The 24,464-nt window shown below is 40.4% G+C and overlaps 2 protein-coding genes across 2 annotated transcripts in view; both read left to right on the top strand.

Moving 5' to 3' along the window:
- LOC103542999 (zinc finger protein 709-like) overlaps positions 1–24,464 on the top strand; it is a 161,142-nt gene that overhangs the window by 2,037 nt on the left and 134,641 nt on the right. The window lies entirely within an intron of this gene.
- Positions 1–24,464, top strand: part of LOC103562324 (zinc finger protein 709-like) — a 29,696-nt gene that overhangs the window by 2,298 nt on the left and 2,934 nt on the right. The window contains exons 2-4 of the mRNA XM_070625377.1: positions 13,607–13,780; positions 23,536–23,662; positions 24,105–24,165. Coding sequence (XP_070481478.1) covers positions 23,629–23,662; positions 24,105–24,165 — 95 coding nt within the window. The 5' untranslated portion in view covers positions 13,607–13,780; positions 23,536–23,628. The remainder of the gene's footprint in view (positions 1–13,606; positions 13,781–23,535; positions 23,663–24,104; positions 24,166–24,464) is intronic.

Genomic DNA, 24,464 nt, shown 5'->3' with positions numbered 1-24,464 from the left:
TATAGGGCATTGCTCCGGTCTCTGCTGCATATCCAGGAGAACAAAAAACTGTCAGGAACTGAGACCCGATGTCTGCCTCCACCCAGAGATGAGGTGCCTCCCCCACCAAGAGACCAGCCCCCTATATAACTGGCCTGTAGTCTTTGTTCTGTGAGGTGGTTCTTTGGGACGTTAGTTGGCCATCTTCCTCCTTGCTAGCAAGCTGTAATAAAAGGTCCTTTCTCTCCTACCACATTTCCTCTTGACTGTTGGCATGTTTTGTGGTGGGCAGACAGCCCCCCCTCCTTGAGCAATAACAATTTGGGTCAGAATCTTAAACTGAATCCAGCTGAGTTTCCTCATTGTGGGAATGGAAGCCTGAGAGAGGGAGCATGTGCGTTATTGCCTTATTTGCATGTAGTTTACTACTATACATAATTAGTTTATATGATATATAAGTGGGATATATTATATAACTAGTGTGTAATTAGTTTTGTAGTGTATAGTATAGTGCTATACTTTCACAGAATAGTATCAACACTTTTAGCAGTCTGTAGCATACTGGGTATCATTACTGTGTCTTGACGTCTTGATACCTCATTGTCTCGATGCTCCAGAGCCTGCCTCCCCACCCCGGTGTTTGTTTTCTCTGCTTCTGAGTGCAGCTGAGGTGTCAGTAGGGTTTTTGGAAATTGTAACTAATTTAACAGCCTGAGAGTTGAAGTGAGGCTCTGTGGTTTGATTTTTAGTACATGCAGAAACTTGTGTGACATTCTTTTGTATTTAGTACGTACAGAGACGCGTGACATTCTTATGTATTTGAGTAGTTATGAGCAAGATTCCCCCAGAGTGCTTTCTCCCAAAAGGGTAACCCTGGATAAACAGTTGATGTTCTTGTTGCCAGGCAGCTAGATCATTGGCATTAAGGTAAAAGTCTAAAAATGTGAAGAGGTGGACTGTTGGCCAGGGCGTCCTCTAGCATGACTGCCTGGAGTTTGACTGATCCTGCTGACCGCTGGGCCCCATCTTTGATCTGGGACGGCCTGGTTAGGGACAGCAGCAGCAGCTCTGCAGTGTTCTCCATCACGTGCTGGTGGCACACCACATTGATATGAAAATAGGTGCAGGATTTATGTTTACAAGAGAGCAAAGCACATTTCACAGTGTAAACCACGTGACCTTTGCATATCAAAGGGAAGAAAAAAATACATACTTGAAGTTCCTTCTTTTTCTGTAAATGCTAAAAAGACTTAGAAGAAATGAATGACGTTGTTATCTACATGAGCATGGGGACAATGCTAAAGGTCATGCTAGGGCCAGGCTTCAGGCTCACTTGAATCTCAGGCTGAGCTTTTGAAACTTAATATTCACAGTAAAGAATTCGTGATAAACAAACAAAAAAATGTAGGAACCACATTTTATTTTTAATAGTGTTGAATGACAAAAATTCAACCGAGTAAAATTAAAGATCTAATTGGCTTTACGAAGCAATTCCTCAATTGGGCAGCATCCCATCTAGCAAGTAGAGAGGAGCGCCAAAGGGCTGCAGAAAGGGAAAGGTTTTAAAGGGAGGACACGGAAGTCATAAACAGAAAAAAGGATTATTTTAGGCAAGGTTAGCTCCCTTTGGGGACACAAGGAACTTCTTAGGTGGGTGACCTCATCTTCCTTTGGGGGAGGGAGAGCCCCGTGTGGCAGATTGCCTCATTGGTGCTGACCAGAAACTCATAGACTGATGGGTTAGACTGCAGTCCTGGGGAAGGGTGAAGCTGCAGGTAGGGTAGGTATTAAGCTCTGGTTTGGTGACATGAGTTTAGCAAAAGTGACTTCATCTTGGGCCTGTGGTTTCGTTTTTTACAATTTTCCCCTTTGTGATCAGGCTCTCAGCTTAACTGGGACTTCTGATCAACGTTTAAGGCATTAGCACCACTCAGCTACCACTGTGAAATTATGTTTCTGTTGTTCCTTTGGATGGCATCCAGAGGTCATGATGGTTTTGCTTAACAGCTGTGACATTCACAGGTCAAAGCTTTAGGTTTACAGTCTTTAAGTTGGCCATCTTTTCATTCTTTTTTCTTTCTTTTTTTTTTTTTTGAGGAAGATTAGCCCTGAGCTAACATCTGCTGCCAATCCTCCTCTTTTTGCAGAGGAAGACTGGCCCTGAGCTGACACCCATGCCCAGCTTCCTCTACTTTATACGTGGGATGCCTGCCACAGCATGGCTTGCCAAGCAGTGCCGCATCTGTACCTGGGATCCAAACTGGCAAACCCTGGGCCACTGAAGCAGAACGTGGGCACTTAACCGCTGTGCCACTGGGCTGGCCCCGACACAAGACCTTTTTTTTTCTCTAGACAGAATACTTAAAAAGGAAAAGAAATAAACCTTTTGTAATCTCTGATTATCAAGAACAGACCAAGAAAACATTATCCTTTTAACAGACAGAAAAAAATACTCATTTTGCAGCAGCTTACTTTTATCTTAAAACTCATTTACTTAGTTAAACTTATTCCAATATTAGTCAGCCCTGACCACACATAAAATTCCTTTTCTTTGTTATTTTTAGTCATTTTAATTATATAAGTTAGAAATTTTAACCCTTAAAATTTTAACTTCTAGTGAAAACTAAGAAGCAAGCAATTATGAACTTTTATATTAACATTCTGTAGATTGAAGACTTATAAGTACTTTTTATAATATCTAGAAACATGTATTTCCTCAGAGTAAATTTTTCAGCATCGCACAAGTCATGTTTACTAATAGATGCAAAAGTCTTTAATTCCTCCATAGAAGGAAGCAAAAAGTGATAAACCCATTTCCAGTAATTAATGTTTTAGTATTTTGTCCTTATTTGGAAATGGTTTGGTTATTCAATGAATTTGATTCATCATTTAAGTTAATTCAGCAAAACTTTAAAGTTACGGGTTACCAAAAGCGTCAGGAACACTATTTAAAGTACAGTTGGAACATTTTATCTTACTTACATCTGTTTAATTTGCTTGTTCTTAACAACAATGTATAGATCACCCACAAAAACTTCATTGGACATTAGACAAAGTTAGCCTTCATCCCAAACTAAGTTTTCTCACTGACAAATTTTGTAAGAGATAGCATGAATTCATTTGATTTATAAACCCAGATGGAATACAAGTTGTATGTCTGCATTATATTCAATGTTGGTAATTGTAAAGACATGTCTATTTTAATTAAATCAACAAACTTAAACTAACTTTAATACCGAATATTTACCAGATCATGTGTACCTGAAAAGCATTTGGGTTAACTTCTATTATATTTTTGAGAATTTTATGAATACTAAGTGCTTGTTTTTTAAAGCCAATTAAATAGAACTCTTTTACAAATTAATTTTAGTAATACCATCCACAGGTGGAAAAATACCACATATCTACAAAATGTACAGGCCAAAGCAAATAAGAGACTTTATAGTTTTCATTTAAAAATTTTATGGGCTGGCCAGGTGGTGCAGCAGTTAAGTTCACACATTCTGTTTCAGCGGCCCGGGGTTCACCAATTTGGATCCCGGGTGCGGACATGGCACCACTTGGCAAGCCATGCTGTGGTAGGCATCCCACATATAAAGTAGAGGAAGATGGGCATGGATGTTAGCTCAGGGCCAGTCTTCCTCAGCAAAAAGAGGAGGATTGGTGGCAGATGTTAGCTCATGGCTAATCTTCCTCAAAAAGAAAAAATTTTTAGCCATGAGACAGGTACGATAATGTAAAACTCACTGATTGTTAAGAAGTTGCATCTAAGTTGTGTTTCTGGTAGATGGAATAAGTTAAGTTTACCTGCTCAGAAGGCTAAAGCATTTCACTAATATCTGTGGAGAAATACTAAAAAAGATTATTTGCTTGTGTTTCAAATAACCTTTCCCCTTCTTATGTTTATTCTGATAAGAATGACCTCCCTGAAGTTCATACTTTCACATTTACGTCTCAGAGGCACAAGGAAGGGATGCAAATTTGTGCATGAAGGACTTTGATTTTCTAAGGCCAATCATTTATAAGCCTTTGGAGATGGATAGGGCAGGTTTTGGGATTGGTAAAAGGAATTTTAACTCCTCTAGAGCTGCATGTCTAGTTCTGTAAGGATTTGTGAGATCAGGACAGTTGCTCTCAGTTCCTCAAAGAATTGGGTTGTAGCCTGGATGCTAAAGGACTGACACACCCTTCTACCAACGTTACAGTGTTTTTCTTTCTCTCTGGGGACATTTAGCTTAGAGGAGAAGGCAAATCTTCTTTCTATCAAGCTCTGAATATCAGCCTCGAATTTGGCCAAATTTCTGGTTATTAAACTATGAAATCCTTTGGAATATTCTTTCAGGTTGGAGCTAGGACAATCCCAGACAAACAGTGAATACTTCTGGCAATGCTGAACAATGTCTTGGACCCATGAGGCATCCCCAAGAAGGGTGCATAATATATTATCTTCACAAGATCCAGACTCACTCCCAAAGGTAGCCCAAAGAAAGAAGTGACAACTTGCATGTCCCAGGGAGGCAGAAAGCCAAGCCAGGTTTTAGGACATAAAACAAGAGAAACAAGAAGGCGCTAGCTGTCTTTGCGAGAGAAAGGATCAATAACCAGTTGGCTTGGATGTGGAAAGGAAGGGACAGTGTGGAGTTTTATTTCAGTCTCTTGCCTGGGCCCTTCAGCCCAGTGATCCAGGAGAGCTGGCTCTGTAAGAATTCTCACCCAAAGCCGGCTTTTGCCCATTCTCCCAGGATTCCATCTATAGGCTCCAAGCAGGGTTTAAAGTAGAGGGTGTAGCTCTGGTATTTACCACAATTTGGCAAGTTTTTTCACTTAATTTTAATTATAGTTTCTGTTGGCTCTTTCAGGAAATAAAGTAATTTACCAAAAAAATCCCTCGGAGTCCTGTCACCTTTGAGAGGTGTCTCTATGGGGGCCCACCTTTGAAGGTAGATATGGGGGGTTTTGTCAGGTCATTAAGTTGGTGAACTTTTGTTTATGGTCACATAATTTCATTTTAGTTACCTCTTACATCTTTAATTTTTCATTAAGTTTTTGTAATGAAACTTTGATTGAAGCCTCTTTCGAAATTTTCAATATTCGTTTTCAAGTGCATTTCTTAAATGATGTTGTCTAATTGGAATGTTCCTCATAATAGCCACTGTTATTTCCTGAGAGCTGACAGCAGTTCAGTGGGACCCTTAGCTGTAAATGGAACATCACCCACGTTTCTGGCCAGACTTATCTAGCTGCACATGGGGTACAACTCAAACTTCTATCCAGCCTTGTTTTGTGGGCCCCAACCTGAAGATTACCGAGCCAAGCTCTCAGGACACAAAAATCTTAGTAAGATTGTGCCATTTTGGTAGAGATTTATAGTTTTTGGGACCATACTTCTTAGATATAAAATAAGCAGGTGTATCCAAAGGTAATGCACTTAACTCTAGATTTTAAGGCTTCTGTTTCTTTTAGCTAAGCCTTTGGGCCTCTGGGAGACAAACTAATACTCAATGGGATGTGCAGCTGGGCTGGAGATTGTGTGATGTTTCACAGTGCCCCTCATTGCACAGAAATTTCCTTGAGGTTGGTGGGGGACCTAGTGTCAGTCTGACCCATTCCCTGACCAGCTTATCCTAACATGGAAGCCTTTGAGTTCGGTGGTGAGCACTCTAACAGCCTTTAAATGCCCCATCCATGCTTACCAATTTTTGCACATTTTGGTCTCTGAGACCCTCTTTAGCAATAGCCTTTATTTACGTAAAACAAGAAAAGCAAACATGTGCACCTTAACATACCAGCAGTAACCAAAAGATGCTGCTGTGGACTGGCCAAGAAAAGGCCCTGTGCACACCATTGATTCCCAGTGTGGCACTTGGGAGTGGGGAATAGATTGAACCAATGGACCTCAACAAATAGGGACTGTGGGCTGATGCCAAACAGATGGGAAACTGCAGCTGTCATGAGCAGTTTCCCAGGTTAAATCTGGGGACAGAACCAAGAACTGGGAATTCCAATCAAATGGGGAATTGTGGTCTGAACTACCAATAGTTCCCAGTGTGAAACTAGTGGTTCCAGACAACTGGAGAACTGACTGGAAAGCCAATTAGATTGGGAGGTTTTGGCAAGACAGTGGAGCTCAGAAGCAAGACAGCACTTATCTATGGCCCTCAAAAATTGTGACGAAGAGTACTCAGAAGGGATTTCAGACCCCTTGCCTGTGTTTCTCATTGTCCCCAAAAGCTGTCAGCAGTTCACTTTGGATCCTGTTGCTGGCACAAATCTGAAATAACAAAAATTCAACCAGGTAGATTTTAAAGATGTAATTGGTGTTATCAAGCCATTCCTCAGTCGGTCAGCATCCCATCTTAGCAAGTAGAGAGGAGCTCCAAAGGGCTACAGAAAGGGAAAGGTTTTAATGGCAGGGAACAGGAAGTCATAAACAGAAAAAAGGGTTATTATAGGTTACCTCCCTTTGGGGACACAAGGGACTTATTAGGTGCATGACCTCATCTTCCTTTGGGGCTGGAGAGGCCCATGTGGCAGATTGCCTCATTGATGCTGACCAGAGAATCCCAGAATGACCAGTTAAGACTGCATTCCTGGGGCAGGTTGAAATTGAAGTTAAGTTAGGTATTAAGCCCCAGTTTGGTGATGTGTGACTAGCTAAAGTGACTCCATCTGGGGCCTGTCATTTCCTTTTTTAGTAGTAGTTTATAATCAAATGACTAATGTATTTTGAATGGGAAGCCACAGCTGTATGTGTTAATCCTCTAAATAACTTTTTGAATTGTGCAATATATTTTTAAAAACCGTAAAAACTTAATTTTCTCAATTCTGTTTCTCCATAAAGTGACAAGTGATATTACAGCCTGTAGTGCCATTGTGTATCAATCTGGAGGGGGTTTGCTGAAAGGGGCAGTGTATTAAATGCTCTAGAGGGGTTTAATAATATGAGGAGCTCCGCTGACTCGCTCTCTAGTGAAACTGGTGAAAATTATTTTAAAACAACCATATGGGGGCTGGCCCCGTGGCCGAGTGGTTAAGTTCGCACGCTCTGCTGCAGGCAGCCCAGTGTTTCATTGGTTCGAATCCTGGGCGGGGACATGGCACTGCTTGTCGAGCCACGCTGAGGCGGCGTCCCACATGCCACAACTAGAAGGACCCACAACTAAGAACATGCAACTATGTACCGGGGGCTTTGGGGAGAAAAAGGAAAAAATAAAATCTTTAAAAAACAAAAACAAAAAAACCCAACCATATGAAGCCTCTGGAAATTATCCTAGAGGCAAACAGTGAATGAGAAACACATAATCCAGGAAATCCATAGAAATTCAGTGAGAAAAGGGAGATTGTTTGGGATTTGAACGATGTTCGCTCCCTCCCTGCTCTCAGCTCAGCAAGTGAGCCCTCCTCTCCATAGTGCTGCCCCCCAAACCAGAAGACAAGGTTCTCCCTCCCTAAGCTTCCAGAAGCGGGGCTTTTCCCCAGGAGCAGCAGGGCTTCAACATTACCCATCTGCCCGCAGCTACCTGTTTCTGAATTTCAGTCCCTCGTTGGTTCCTGTGAAATGTGGGGACCCCTTCTTGCCCCAGCCCCTCCTCCTGGTGCAGAGGCTCTGCTGTGCTCATGCTGTGCTGAGAATGCTGGGCACTGACCGCTCTTTCCCCAGCTCATTAGGTAGCTGTAACGTGAGACAATCAAGAGGACTCTGGCTGCTGTCTCTCCACTGCACTGATCACCCAGCCCCTAGAATGGCATTGTCACCCAGAGAGAGGGTTCCTCTTGTTCCCACCACAGCTCCAGAATCCTGGCACAGAGATTTTGCCTCAACACAGGGGCAAAGCCAGCCATAAAACACAAAGCTCTCGATTGCATCCCAAAGGAATTAAGTTGGGCAGCAAAAGATCATGAAAAGTTCAAGAAAGTGAAGCATGAGGTGAAAGGCGATCAGTAGATTTGTGTATTTAATGAAGATACAGGCAAGACTGTAGGCTGACTCATTTTCTGGAAAGAACCAGTGAATTAGACTACTGGGAGGATACTCCCAAGGGTCAGAACAAATATCAAGCATTGACTTCAGAGAGATTTCTACAAAGGAGCCAGCATTTCACTGGAGTATTTGGTAGAGCAAGTTATGCCCCCAGGACGTTGGTGAAAACAATAGAGCAATCAGCCAGCAGTTAATCTAGTTTAAGCATAGGTTGTGGCCAGGGAAGAGGAAGAGAGCCCCCCATGCCACTGCCCCAGGACAGCAGACACAGCCAAAGCCATGCCCAACTCTAGGGGCTAAGTCAGAAGTTTCCCTCTGTGTGGAGGACATGGACTTAGCTAGGATACTCTGCCCAGTCACTGAACAAAGAAACAAGCTAATAATAATAAAGAGTCCCAATAGGAAGGGGACCAGTACTCAGAGTTTCTATAATAAATTACCTAAAATGTCTACTTTCCATCAAAAGTACAACACAGGCAAAAATACGGGAAAGTAGGAACTATATACTGCAGAAAAAGCAATTGAAAAAATTACCCAACTCTTACAGGAAACCCCAGTAAAATTAACAAGTGATGTCTCAGCAGAGAAAGGGAGGTCAGAAGGCAGAGGATAACTGATTCAAAGAAAAAACCTGCCAACCAAGAACTCTGTATTCACCAAAACTACCTCATAAAACATAAAGATGAAATACTTTGCCAGATTAACAAAAATTGAGAAAATGTATTAATAGCCAACTGCCTTATGAGATTCCTGAAGGAGTTCTTCACGTTGAAAGCAAGTGACCCCGGATGGTAATTGATATCAACCTAAAGAAACAAAAATGCCACGAATATGAGAATGAGGCCTCCCTCAACGGGCTCCTGCGTCCAATGTCTCAGGTGGGCTCCATCTGTGTGTTTAGAGTGAAGGCAAGACTGAGGCTGGGGTCACCTCTACATTAGGGGAGTCTGGGATTATGAGGATGATTGTGCTCTGTGAATGAGCTGAGCCCGTCAGATGATCACTCCTTAAAGAGCAATTATTTCAGAGAGAAAGAGAAGAGACAGGAAAATGCAGCCAGTAGGTGTTAAGATTCCACAGGGCTCACCTGGACCCCTAAGTAAGTCTACTGCTGCTGCCACCCTTGTGTCTACTGGAACAAAGATCCTGACCCTCTGGGTTATAGTGGACAACACCCACAGTCTGAGTTTGGCCCAGTAAAGGGATTAGTTCAAACCTCACTTAAGCCTGGGTCCTTTACACTCTATAAAGCAAGCCATTGTCATGGAGGAGGTCCCTGACCCTGATGGCAGTGATGTGAGGCTCTCTGGCAGAGGGCCTTAAGTTGTCCATAGGCCTCTGATGCAAGAAACTGCCCCACATCCCACACTGTATGCCATTAGAGCTGCTGTTGTCACCAGGTACTGACATCTGTTGAACATAGAGGCTCTCACAAACACTGAGCATGTGACCCTCTACCAAGGCACCTTTTATGCCTTTGGCTCTGGAAACGGCACCCTGCCAGCTCAGCCCAGCTACTCACACCTACTTGTGATATGATGGACCTAACTTTGGCCCTGCAGCGTATGCCACCTGCAGGAGGGGCATAACCTGTCTTCAATTCGTTGAAAGATGCTTTGATGATGAATGAGGTCACTCCTGTCCCAGAGTCCTTGGTTTCTTGGGTAGTTCCTTGGGATTAACTGAATGCACAGCACTGGACAGTACAAAGTCTTTAAGGACAACACACATTGTTATGTGATGGAGCTCAGTGGAGTTGCTGCTCTTCATCCCTTAATTGGGACATCCCTGATGATGAACCAAACCCAAGGATCACAGACTCTAAGCAAATATCAGGCAGTCATCTTACTACTGGCCCAAAATTGGCCTCATCTACATGTGTTCACAACCTCTTGGATGATTGTCTGAGAGATGCCCCTTTGTGGTAAAGGAATTCTAGGAATCTCTTGACTCAGAGATACTCAAAATAGAAATCAAGGTAGCACTTGTTCTGTACCTTACTAGGTCTACAATACAAGGACTCAAAAGGACACTCGTCATCCCCCTTGGAGTTCTGACACTACTGATAGTGACCATGGTGCTTCTCAGAGGATACAGTGCTGTGCTCCCCAACAAGGCATTCGATGGAAGTTTCACCTCCCCTATGGGTCTCAGGCTCCTAGAGCACCAGACTGGCTTATTGAAATATGTTGAATGAAAGATGTCCTGTTAAGTCATCAGGGGTGAATTATAATGAGTCTTCTTCATCTCTTTATTTGATTTTTTGTTGTTGTTTGTTTTTGTTTTTGTTTTTGTTTTTTTGAGGAAGATTAGCCCTGAGCTAACTGCAGCCAATCCTCCTCTTTTTTGCTGAGAAAGGCTGGCCCTGAGCTAACATCCGTGCCCATCTTCCTCTACTTTATACGTGGGACGCCTACCACAGCATGGCTTGTCGAGTGTTGCCATGTCCGCACCCGGGATCCGAACAGGCGAACCCCAGGCCACTGAAGTGGAACGTGTGCACTTAACCGCTGCGCCACTGGGCTGGCCCCCCCATCTCTTTATTTGAAAAACTTCAAGTATTTTTAGAGCAATTTTAGGTTTACAGAAGAATTGATCAGGATTTACAAAGTTTCCACATCACCCTTCTCTCTACATCCATACAGTTTGCACTATTTTTCTCATTTTGCATTACTGTGGGACGTTTGTTATAGTTTCTGACCCATATTGACGCATTACAGTGCATGCTGCACATTAGCGTTGACTCTGTGTGTTACACACTGTGTGGGTTTTGGCAAATGTGTAATGACGTGGACCCATCATTTCTGTATCATGGAGTCTAGTTTCGCTTCCCTGAAACTCCTCTGTGCTCCACCTATTAACTCATCCCTCCTCCGACCCCCAAATCCTTCACAACCAAAGGCCTTTCTAGTGGCTCATGGTTTGTCTGTTCCAGAATCTCATATACTTGGAATCACACACTACATAGCCTTGTCACATTGGCTTCTTTCCCTTGGCAATATGCTTTTAAAGTTCCTCCATGTGTTTTCATGGCTTGATATCTCATTTTTTAATCACTAAACAGTATTTCATTGTATGGACGGACCACCGATTGTTTTTGTCTATTTGACTATTGCAGGACAGCTTGCTTAAAACTCTAGCTCTTGCCAGTTATGAATAAAGCTCCGAAAAACATTCATGTGTAAGTTTTGTGTTAACATAAAGTTTTAACTCATTTGGGAAAATACCAAGGAGTGTGATGCTGGATCTTACTTTGTGTAGCAAGGGTGTATTTTGTTTTCAAAGAAAGTTTCTGTCTTCCAATGTAGGCACACCAAATTCCATCTCCACCAGCAGTGAATGAGGATTACCTGTAGTTTTGCATTTTCACGAATATTTGGTGTTCTGTTTTGTATTTTCCCCATTTAATAAGTGTTGAATGATACCTCGTTGTTTTGTTTGCAATTTCCTAATGACATTTGATGTGGAGCATGTTTTTATATGACTTATTTCCCATCTGTGTATCTTCAGTGAAAGCTTTCTGTGCAGATCTTTTGCCCAGTTTTTAATTGAGTGGTTTGTTCTGTGACCATTGAGTTTTAAGAGTTCTTTGGATATTTCAGATACCAATCATTTATCCAATATGTGTTTTAAAAAGATTTTCTCTTATTCTGTGAATTCTGCTTTTATTCTGTTAACGCTGTCTTTCTCAGAGCAGGAGTTTTCCATTTTAATGATGTAATTTTTGTTTTTCTTTTGTGGACCTTGCTTTTTGGTTTTGTATCTAAAAATTCATTTCAAAACCCAAGGTCATCTAGCTTTCCTCCTATGTTTTCTTCCTGGAGTTTATTCTTTTGGCATTTCACATTTAGACCTGTGATGTGTTTTGACTTAATTTTTGTGAAAAGTGTAAGCCCCATGTCTACATTTTTTTGTGTGTGTTTGCATATAGATATCCATTATTTCCACCAACGTTTGTTTAAAAGACTTTCTTTGGGGCCGGCCTGGTGGCGCAGCAGTTAAGTTCACACGTTCTGCTTCTCGGGGTCCCAGGGTTCACCAGTTCAGATCCCGGGTGCGGACATGGCACCACTTGGCAAAAGCCATGCTGTGGTAGGCGCCCCATGTATAAAGTAGAGGAAGATGGGCATGGGTGTTAGCTCAGGGCCAGTCGTCCTCAGCTAAAAGAGGAGGATTGGCAGTAGTTAGCTCAGGGCTAATCTTCCTAAAAAAAAAAAAAAAAACCCCAACAACAACAAAAACAAATAAAAGACTTTCTTTTTCATTTGAATTGCCTTTCCTTCTTTTTCAAGGATCACCTGACTCTGTTTGTGTGGGGCTATATGGAAAGCAGTTGACTCATGTATTCTTCAACCTTGGTATATTCTGTTAATTCCAGGACTAACAGAATTAGTTAGTTGTGAATTCTTTCAGACGTTTAACAGAGACAGTTATGCCATATGGAACAATTGTTATAAATTTAGCTACAGGATTCAGAAAGATGTTCTTTCTTAAGAAGTGGAAGTTCTCCTCTATTACTGGTTTCTTATAAGTGGATTTTGGATTTTATCAAATCCTTTTTTATTTTCATTTCACAGTCCTTTCCTCTCTGATATTACTAACTTCTGTCTTCCTTTTTTTGTTATCTTGACTAGATGTTTATCAGTTTTATTAGTCTTTTCATGAACCAGCTTTTTTGCTTTAATTTTCTCCATTGATTTCCATGAGATTGATTTCTTTCATAATTTTTATTTCTTTTATCATGCCTATGGGTTTAATTTGTTCTTATTTTAATTTTTTTCTAACATAGATGCTTACATTACTGATGATAGATCTTTGGTTTTTCTGGGTTTTGGGTTTTTTGTTTTTTTGTTTTTTTTGGAGGAAGATTAGCCCTGAGTTAACATCTGCCAATCCTCCTCTTTTTGCTGAGGAAGACTGGCCCTGAGCTAACATCCGTGCCCATCTTCCTCTACGTTATATGTGGGACACCTACCACAGCATGGCTTGCCACGCGGTGCCATGTCCGCACCTGGGATCCGAACTGGTGAGCCCTGGGCTGCCGAAGCGGAATGTGCACACTTAACCACTTGGCTACGGGGCCAGCCCCTACATTCTTTCTGATAAATTTTTGAACATTTCACTCACAGCAGGTATACTCATGACAGAGTTCATCAATTTTTGTCTAAGAAAGTTCTTGTATCTCCTTTATTTTTGAAGGATAATTTTGCTTGACAGAGTTCTAGGAGAGTGGGGTTTTTTCCCCAAAAACTTTAAATATTTCATTCTACTCTTTTTGCTTGTATGATTTTTTAAAAGAAGTCCAATTTAATTCAAATCTCTGTTTCCTTGTAACTAAGTTGTGTTCCTTCTCTTGGATTTCTCCGTATGTTCTCTGTTTTTCATTCTCTAGTTTGAATGTGATATCCTCTAGTGTGCACTTTTGTAGTTATCATATTTAGTGTTCTCTGAGCTTCTTGCATGTACAGTGTGCTGGCTGTCATTAATTTTAGGATGTTTAGGTGATTATCATTTCACTTGTTTTTTCTGTTTCTTTCCCTTCAGGTATTCCCGTTGTGTGTATTTTAAATCTTTTGTTAAAGACAATTGTCCTAGGCATCATGGCTACTGTGTTCCATCTTTTTTTTTTATTTGTCTTTCCATTAGAGTCTGGTGAAACAGATGTTTTTCAGTACAGACTTTGTTAAGAACAGAATCTCGGGCATATTTCAAAATGCTGTGCTTCACTGTTCTGTGGCAGCCCTACCTGTGGGATCACTTCTCACCAAAAAGCTGTGGCTCAGCCCCCATTAAGGTGCCCACCCACGGAGCACAGCACAGGTGAGAAGCTGCCCCGCCCATAGAGTACAGCAGCCCATGGGACTCACTGAGTGGTGGATCAGACTCCATGTAGGTGCCCCTCCCACCTAGTGCAGCATCTCAGCCAGTCTCATGCTGAGTGCAGTGGCCCCACCAATGTGAGAGCAACCTGCCTACTGAGCACAGACACCCCAGCTATGGTCTGTGTCACCCACCCAGCACAGAGGCCATGCCCATATGACCAATACCTGCAGAGTGTCTGTGGCCAGCCTGTGCAGATGCAGAGCAGCCCTAGCAACACAACTTCCAGCACACAGGGCAGGATCAGAAGACACAGCTCTGCTCCCCCTCCGAGTGGTGGCAGGTGGAAGCTGCAACCTGATAGTACCACAAATGTGCCAGCAAAGGATCAATTTGTCAAAAATTCAGAGCTGAAGGAAAATGACAAGTCTCTTGAAAACAGTACTGAAGTCACAGAACTTTACAATCTAGAGGAGAAAGAATTCACCGTAATTGTCATAAAGAAACACAGTGAGTTACAAGAAAACTCAGAGAATTCAGTGAGCTCAAGAATAAAATTAATGAGCTGAAGAAGTACTTCACCAAAAAAATTGAAGCTCTAACAACAACAAAAACCCCCCAGAAATTCTGGTTATGAGTAACACAGTGAGATAAAAAATCATCTAGAAACCATAAGAAATAGAGCTGATGTTATTGAGAATAGAATTGGTGAGTTGGAGGACACAAATAAAGAAATACTTCAGGTAGAGGAGGACAGAGAGCTAAAATTCTTTTTAAATGAAGAATTTCTTTGAGTAATATCTGACTCAATTAGGATGAGCAAAGTAAGGATTACAGGAATTCCAGAGGGAAAAAAGAGGGAGAAAGTAGCAGAGAGCTTGTTCATACAAGCAATACCTGAGACTTCCCAAAGCTGGGGAGGAAAATGGACTTAGTAGTACGTGAAGTCAATAGAACTCCTAATTACATCAATGCAAAAAGATCTTCTCCAAGGCATATAATATTAAAACTGGTGAAAGTCAATGGCAAAGAAAAAATATTGAGGGCAGCAAGGCAGAAGAAAACCTACAAAGGAACCCCTATCAGGCTTTCGGCAGATTTCTCAGCAGAAACCATACAGACTAGGAGAGAATGGAATAATATATTCCAAATCCTGGAAGAGAAAAATTTCAGCTGTGAATACTCTATACAGTGAAACTAACCCTCAGATATGATGGAGAAATAAAAGCTTTCCCAGATAAACAAAAGCTGAGGGAGTTCATCACCACTAGACCTCCCCTATAAGAAATGGATCAAGGATGCCCTCATATCTGAAACAAAAATGCAGAGGTCTACAAAGCTTTGAGCAAAGTAATAAATAGACACACAGAATCAAAAAACTGCAGCTCTGTTTCCGAACAGGGTAGCAAATACTTAATTATAGCTTAAAATCTCAAGGGAAGGAAAGCGTCAAAAGTATCAGTAAACACTTCAACTTAGTCACAAACTCACAACAGAAAACTGAATAATTTGTGACAACAATATCTTGGGGAAGAAGAAAGGAATGGGACCTGCTTAGGCTATGGAGATAAGAGGCTATCAGAAAATGGACTGTCTCATCTATGAGATTTTTTTTTAATACAAACCTGACAGTAACCCCTAAACTAAAAATTAGAGCAGAGCCACAAAAAAAGGGAAAACTGAGAAAATCACCACAGAAAAGCACCAAAATGAAATGGCAGTCAGAAATACAAGAGAAACAATGGAAATGTAGAACAACCAGAAAACAAGAGATAATATGACAGTATCAAGCTCTCATATATAAGTAATCACTCTACATGTAGATGGATTGAATTCTCCAATCAAAGGACACAGAGTAGCTGGATGGATTAAGAAACAAAACCCAACAATACACAGCCTCGGGGAAGCACATCTCAGCTCTGAAGACTAACATAGGCTCAGAGTGAAAGGATGGAAGATGATACTCCAAGCAAATGGAAAACAGAAGAAAGCAGGTATTGCCATACTTAGAGCAGACTTCAAAATTTAGAAAAAGAATGAGAGAGGGGCCTGTCCCATGACCAAGTGGTTAAGTTCGTGCGCTCTGCTTCAGCGGCCCAGGGTTTCGCCCATTTGGATTCTTGGCACAGGCATGGCACCACTCATCAATGCCATGCGGAGGTGGCGTCCCACATAGCAGAACCAGGGACACTCACAATGGGAATACACAACCATGTACTGGGGGGCTTTGGGGAGAAAAAGAAGAAGGAGAAAAAAAAAGATGGGCACAGTTGTTAGCTCAGGTGCCAATCTTTAAAAAAAAAGAGAGAAAGAGGGGCTGTATATGAGGGAAAAGGGACTTTCCACCAAGAGGACACACCTAACACAGAAGCATGAAAGTATATAAAGCAACTATTAATAGACCTAAATGGAGAAATTGACAGCAAAACAATAATAGTAGGGGACCAAAACACCGCACTTACATCAATGGGTAGATCATCCAGACAGAAAGTCAACAAGGAAATACTGGAATTAAACGAAAAGCCATACCAGCTGGACTTAATGGATATCTATAGAACACTCCATCCAAAAACAGCAGAATACACATTCTTCTCAAGTGCACATGGAATATTCTCAAAGATAGGCCATATGTCAGGAAACAAGGCAAGCCTTGATAACGTTAAGAAAATTGAAATCATATCCAGCATCTTACCACAATGGTAGGGAACTAGGAATCAGATACAAGAAAAAGCTGGGAAAGTCACAAATATGTGGAGACTAAATAATATGCTACTGAACAACCATTGGACCAATGAAGACATCAAAGGAGAGATTTAAAAAATACCTGGGGAGAAATGAAAATTAAAATACAACATACCAGCTCTTATTGGATGCAGCAAAATTGGTACTAAGAGGGAAATTTATAACAATACAGGCAAGAAAAATCTCAAATAGTGTTAAACTACACCTAACAGAACTAGAAGAAGAAGAAGAAGAAGAAACAAAGGCCAAAGTCAGCAAAAGGAGGGGAATAATAAAAATTAGAGCAGAAATAAATGATACAGAGACTAAAAAAGCAATAGAAAGTGTTGATGAGACTAAGAGCTGATTCTTTGAGAATATAAACAAAATTGAGAAACCTTTAGTCAGACTCACTGAGAAAAGAAGAGAGAAGGTGCAAATAAGCAAAATTAAAACTGAAAGAGGAGAAATCACAATGGGTATCACAGAAATACACAGGATTATGGTAGAACACTATGAGGAACTATATGCTGACAAATTGGATAACCTAGAAGAAATAGATAAGTTCTTAGACTCTTCCAAAATTGAATTAAGAAGAAATAGAGAATCAGAATAGACCAATCACAAGTAAAGAAACAGAAACAGCAATCAACAATCTCCCCCCAAAAAACAAAAATCCAGTACCAGATGGCTTCACTGGAGAATTCTACCAAACATTCAAAGATGACAATACCTATCCTTCTCAAACTATTCCAAAAAATTGAAGAAGACAGAATGATTCCTAACTCATTCTGTGAGGTCAACATTACCCTAACAACAAAACCAGAGAAGGACAACACAAAGAAGGAAAATTACAGGTTAATGTCACTGATCAACCTAGATGCAAAATCCTCCACAAAATATTGGCAAATCGAATAGAGCAATACATTAAAAGGATCATACACCATGAGCAAGTGCAATTTATACCAGGGATGCAGAGATGTTTCGACATCCACAAATCAATCTGAGACACCACATTTACAAAATCAGAAATAAAAAGTCACATGATCATCTCAATGGAGAAAGCACTTGACAAGATCCAACATGCATTTATGATAAAAGCCCTAAATAAAATGGACATAGAAGGAAAGTACCTTAACATAATTAAGGCCGTATATGACAAACCCACAGGCAACATCATAGTTAATGGTGAAAAACTGAAAGATATCCCTGAGAACAGAAAGAAGACAAAGATGCCCACTTTCACCACTTTTATTCAACATATTACTGGAGGTTTTGGCCAGAGCAATTAGGCAACAAAAAGAAAAAGGAATCCAAATACGAAAGGAAGAAGTAAAACTTTCGCTGTTTGCAGATGACATGATTCTATATATAGAAAACCCTAAAGAATCCACTAGAAAACTATTGGAAATAATCAACAACTACACCAAAATTGGTAGGTCCAAAAACATCATACAAAACTGAGGTGCATTTCTGTACACTAATAACAAACTGGCTGAAAGAGAACTCAAGAATTCAATCCCATTTACAATTGTAACAAAAAGCGTGAAATATCTATGGATAAATTTAACCAAGGAGGTGAAAGACCTATACAATGACAACTATAAGACATTATTGAAAGAAATTGGAGAAGACATAAAGGAATTTAAAGATATTCCATGCTCATGGATTAGAAGAATAAACATAATTAAAATGTCCGTATTACCTAAAACAATCTACAGATTGAATACAATCCCAATCACAATGAATGATAAAATTTATATGGAACTAAACAAGATCCTGAATGACAGCAATCTTGAGAAAAAAGAACAAAGCTGGAGGCGTCACAATCCCTGACTTCAAAATGTACTACAGAGCTATTGTAATCAAAACAGCAAGATACTGGCACAAAAACGGACACAAAGATCAATGGAACAGAATTGAAAGCCCAGAAATAAAACCACACATCTACGCATGCAAATCTTCAAGAAAGGAGCCAAGAACATACAATGGAGAAGGGATAATCTCTTTAATAAATGGTGTAGGGAAAACTGGACGGCCACATGCAAAAGAATGAAAGTATACCATTATCCTATACCGTACTGAAAAATTAACTCAAAATAGATGAAAGACTTGAATGTAAGACCTGAAACCATAAAACTCCTAGAAAAAAACATTGACAGCACTCTTTGACATCGGTCTTAGGAGCATGTTTTCTAATACCATGTCTGCTCAGGCAAGGGAAACAAGAAAAAAATGAACAAATGGGACTACGTCAGACTAAAAATCTTCTGCAAGGCAAAGGAAACCATGAAACAAATGACAACCCTACCAACTGGGAGAAAATATTTGCAAATGACATATCGGACAACGGGGTTAGTTTCCAAAATATATAAAGAACTTAGGCTATTTAAAAAAAAAAAAATCAAAAAATGGGCAGGGGATCTGGACAGAAACTTTTTGAAAGAAGATGTACAGATGGCCAACAGTCCCATGAAAAGGTGTTTAACATCACTAATTATTAGGGAAATGCAAATCAAAACTACAATGAAATATCACTTTACACCTGTCAGAATGGCCACAATTAAAAAGATGAAAAATAACAAATGTTGGAGACAATGTGGAGAAAATGGAACCCTCAGACACTACTGGAAGGAACACAAACTGGTGCAGCCACTATGGAAAACAATATGGAGATTTCTCAAAAAGTTAAACATAGAAATACCATATGATGCAGCTATCCCAGTACTGGGTATTTATCCAAAGAACATGAAATCAACAACACAGAGATTTATGTTCCCCTATGTTCATTGCACCATTTTTCACAATAGCCAATTTGTGGACACAACAGATGTATCCATCAACTGGTGAATGTATAAAGAAGACGTTGTGGGGGCCGGCCTGATGGTGCAGCGGTTGGGTGTGCACATTCCGCTTTGGTGGCCCGGGGTTCACCAGTTCGGATCCTGGGTGCTGACATGGCACCGCATGGCAAACCAGGCTGTGGTGGGCATCCCACGTATAAAGTAGAGGAAGATGGTCATGGATGTTGGCTCAGGGCCAGTCTTCCTCAGCTGAAGGAGGAGGATTGACAGATGTTAGCTCAGGGCTAATCTTCCTTGAAAAACAAAAAAAAAAAGGAAGAAGATGTGTATATACACAGTGGATTACTACTTAGCCACACGAAAGACAAAATCATCCCATTTGCCTCAGTATGGATGAACCTTGTGGGTATTATGTTAAGTTGAATAAGCCATACACAGACAAATCCTGTATGATTTCACTTATATGTGGATTATAAACAAACAAATGGATAAAAAGTCAGATTAGTGATTACCAGAGAGGAAGGGGATGGGGGGTTAGGTGAAAGAGTAAGGGCACATAGGTATGGTGATGGATAAAAAGTAGATTATTGATGGTGATCATGATGTAATCTATACAAAAATTGATATATAATAATGTTGACCTGAAATAACGCAATGTTATAAACCAATATGACATCAATAAAATAATTTTAAAAACAAAAAAAATGCTGTTTCTTTTTTCCTGTTTTTTTGCTTTTTGTTTTTTGTGGGGAAGATTGGCCCTGAGCTAACATCTGTTGCTAATCTTTTTTTCTCTTGAGGAAGATTTTCACTGAGCTAACATCTGTACCAGTCTTCCCCTATTTTATGTGGGATGCACCACAGCATGGGTTGATGAGTGGTGCTAGGTCCACGCCCAGGATCCAAACCTGCAAGCCCCAGGCCACTGAAGTGGGGTGTGTGAACTAAACCACTGTGCCACCTGGCCAGCCCCTCTTTTTTTCCATTTTTTGACACACTCATTTCCCCTGTGACCTCCAGGGTCTCATGGATCTCAGAAGAATTGTTCATTTCAAGTTTGTTCATTTTCTTCTTGTGAGATCAAGAATGACAGCTTCTAAGCTCCTTAAGTGTCAGATCAGAAGTTGGCAGGGCATCATCCAGAGTGGCTGGTCAGAAAACATGTCCTCTTGAAGTTGGAGAATGGAGATTTTATGTTCTTTTGGAGGAAAGCACTGTTGAATACTTTACATATTCTATAATCATGGCCATTGACCATCAAACTTTTGTGGACTTCAGTGAGCTCCTGTGGAAGCTGCAGCTCTTAACCTGCTCCTCAAGGGCAGCAAGGCAAGTACACTATTAGCAGTTGACCAAAAAGAGCTCTTATGGCACACTGTTTTAGCACTATATGATCTGAAATTAGTTTGAAGTAGCCTTGAGGCACATGCATATAGGGATTTTTATGGTCTAAGTTGTCACGCCTTCTCCCTCATGTCTGACCTTTAAGTTGCAAATAACTTTCTAGCCTCATCTATCATACTGGGAGAGAAAGGAAGGACTGAGTCTATGATAAATATTACACAAGTTAAAAACAATGCTTCCCCACAGAAGTATTTACATTCAGCCAGCTGTGTGTGATTCCTTGTAATGGCCTGGAGTACTGTAGCATAATGTGGCCAGCTGGGCTTTGTTGAAAGTTTTATTTCTAATACCAGATGACCCACCCATCCCACTACTGGGTATCTATCCAAAGAACTTGAAATCAGCAATTTGAAGAGATCCATGCACCCCTATGTTCATTGCAGCACTATTCACAATAGCCATGATGTGGAAGCAACTCAAGTGCCCATTGACTGATGACTGGATAAAGAAGAGGTGGTATATATATGCAATGGAATACTACTCAGCCATAAAAAATGACAAAGTCATCCCATTCACAATGACATGGATGGACCTTGAGGGTACTATGTTAAGCAAAATAAGCCGGATAAAGAAAGACAAACACTATATGATTCCACTCATATGTGGAAGATAAACAAACACATGGACGAAGAGAACTATTTAGTGGTTACCATGGGGAAGGGGGCTCGGGGGTGTGCACAAAGGGTTCAGGAGTGCACCTAAAAGATGACTGACAATAATATACGAGTGGAATTTCACAATGTTGTAAACTATCATAACCTCAATTAAAACAAATAAAAACTTTTATTTCTGCAGGCCTCCTGGACTTTCTGTTTGGTGATGGGACTAGACAAAATTAAGTTTTCAGTTCTTCACTATGTTTTTATTCATTGAAACCTCAGGCAGGCTTGACCCTCTGCCTCATGGAGTGTTGTAACTGGTGGGTAATAAGAGGATGAAAGAAGTTTTCTCACCAAGAATTGTCAGTTAAAATGTCCATACTACCTAAAGCAATCTACAGATTCAGTGCTATCCCAATCAGAATCCCAAGAACATTCTTCACAGAAATTGAACAAACAATCCTAAAATTCATATGGGGCAACAAAAGACTGCGAATTGCTAAAGCAATCCTGAGCAGGAAAAACAAAGCCGGCGGAATCACAATCCCCGATTTCAAAACATACTACAAAGCTACAGTGATCAAAACAGCATGGTACTGGTACAAAAACAGGTCCACAGATCAATGGAACAGAATTGAAAGCCCAGAGATAAAACCACACATCTATGGACAGCTAATCTTCGACAAAGGAGCAGAGGGCCTACAATGGAGAAAAGAAAGTCTCTTCAACAAATGGTGCTGGGAAAACTGGACAGCCACATGCAAAAGATTGAAAATTGACCATTCTTTTTCACCACACACCAAAATAAACTCAAAATGGATCAAAGACCTAAAGATTAGGCCTGAGACAATAAGTCTTTTGGAAGAGAATATAGGCAGTACACTCTTTTACATCAGTTTCAAAAGAATCTTTTCGGACACTATAACTCCTCAGTTGAGGGAAACAATAGAAAGAATAAACAAATGGGACTTCATCAGACTAAAGAGCTTCTTCAAGGCAAGGGAAAACAGGATTGAAACAAAAAAAACAGCTCACTAATTGGGAAAAAATATTTACAAGCCACATATCCGACAAAGGGTTAATCTCCATAATATACAAAGAACTCACACGGCTTAAAAACAAAAAAACAAACAACCCGATCAAAAAATGGGCAGAGGACATGAACAGACATTTCTCAAAAGAAGATATGAATATGGCCAATAGACACATGAAAAGATGTTCATCATCGCTAATCATCAGGGAAATGCAAATCAAAACTACACTAAGATATCACCTTACACCCATTAGATTGGCAAAAACATCCAAAACCAAGAGCGACAAATGTTGGAGAGGTTGTGGAGAAAAAGGAACCCTCATACACTGTTGGTGGGAATGCAAACTGGTACAGCCACTATGGAAAACAGTATGGAGATTTCTCAAAAAGTTAAAAATAGAAATACCCTATGTATGACCCAGCCATCCCATTACTGGGTATCTATCCTAAGAACCTGATATCAGAAATCTCAAGAGTCCGTTGCACCCCTATGTTCATCGCAGCATTATTTACAATAGCCAAGACGTGGAACCAGCCTACATGCCCAGAAACTGATGATTGGATAAAGAAGATGTGGTATATATACACAATGGAATACTACTCAGCCATAAAAAAAGACAAAATTGGCCCATTCACAACAACGTGGATGGACCTCGAGGGTATTATGTTAAGCGAAATAAGCCAGTCAGAGAAAGACGAACTCTATATGACTCCACTCATAGGTGGAAGTTAATATATTGATAAGGAGATCAGATCGGTGGTTACCAGGGAAAAGGGGGGGTGGGGGGAGGGCACAAAGGGGGAAGTGGTGTACCCACAACATGACTAACAAAAATGTACAACTGAAATCTCACAAGGTTGTAATCTATCATAACATTAATAAAAAAAAATGATAACATTTGTTTCATTTGTATGGCATTTCTGTCATTTCCCAACATGCTCTGGCCCCTGCCATTACAGAGAAATACAATATAGGGTGATCACAGTAAAAATGTGAAAATAATTTTCATGTGTTCATAATGCTGTTAAATTGAGGAAGTGTTTACAGAAAAATAGTCTGTTTTTGATGATCTCATCATAGAATAAATATTTGGAAATGACATAGTCATACACAACCTTCCTTCAAATGGAGTATATGTCCCCATTGCTGTCAGTCTTATGCATCCAACACTATACATGTTTGTGGTGTTTTAGGACTCAGTGACCATTGAGGACGTGACTGTGAACTTCACCCCAGAGGAGTGGGCTTTACTGGATCCCTCACAGAAGAAACTCTACAGAGATGTGATGTGGGAAACCTTCAGGCACCTGGCCTCAGTAGGTAAGAATGAGGACATTCCTTCATGTCATCAGTGAGAGAACAAGTGTATCTTGACATCAATGTGGTTCCAATATGTAGAATGTGGAAATGGAGGATATTGGTAAATAAGCTAGAAATGGTCATAGCTCATCATGAGCTTAGAATCTAAAAATTTTTCTGTAATTTCTTTTTTTTTTTAAAGATTTTATTTTTTCCTTTTTCTCCCCAAAGCCCCCTCCGGTACCTAGTTGTATATTCTTAGTTGTGGGTTCTTCTAGTTGTGGCATGTGGAACACTGCCTCAGTGTGGCTCGATGAGCAGTGCCATGTCCACGCCCAGGATTCGAACTGATGAAACACTGGGCCGCCTGCAGTGGAGCGCATGAACTTAACCACTTGGCCACGGGGCCGGCCCCCTGTATTTTCTAATACTTTGGAATCAACTTTCTGGGTCTGTATTTCAGGAAAAACGTCGGACGATCTTGATGTTGAAGATCAGTACAAAAACCCGGAGGAAAAACTAAGGTGAGTCATACAATAGAAAGCAGCGTCTCAAGTGAGAATCCTGGTATGTTATAAAATTTTAAAAAGAAGCAAACAAAACAAATAAGCTTTGTTTCAAATTTAGTTATTTTTCAAGCTTTTCACCAAATATACTTTCTGAAATTTGATGTAGAGATTCAGTTTTTGTGAAATACTTCACTTGGGAATAGTATTAATAAAACCTATACAGGAATATCAGTTCTTGGATAATCGTAAGGTTGAAGTCCCCTTGTAGAACATTCACTATATTCAAATTCAGACAATTCAGATGAGTCAGAAAA

Source organism: Equus przewalskii, chromosome 6 (genome assembly GCF_037783145.1).
Source record: "Equus przewalskii isolate Varuska chromosome 6, EquPr2, whole genome shotgun sequence".
NCBI lineage: Eukaryota > Metazoa > Chordata > Mammalia > Perissodactyla > Equidae > Equus > Equus przewalskii.
Note: the sequence above shows the minus strand (reverse complement) of the source record. Positions and strands in the feature narration are given on the sequence as shown.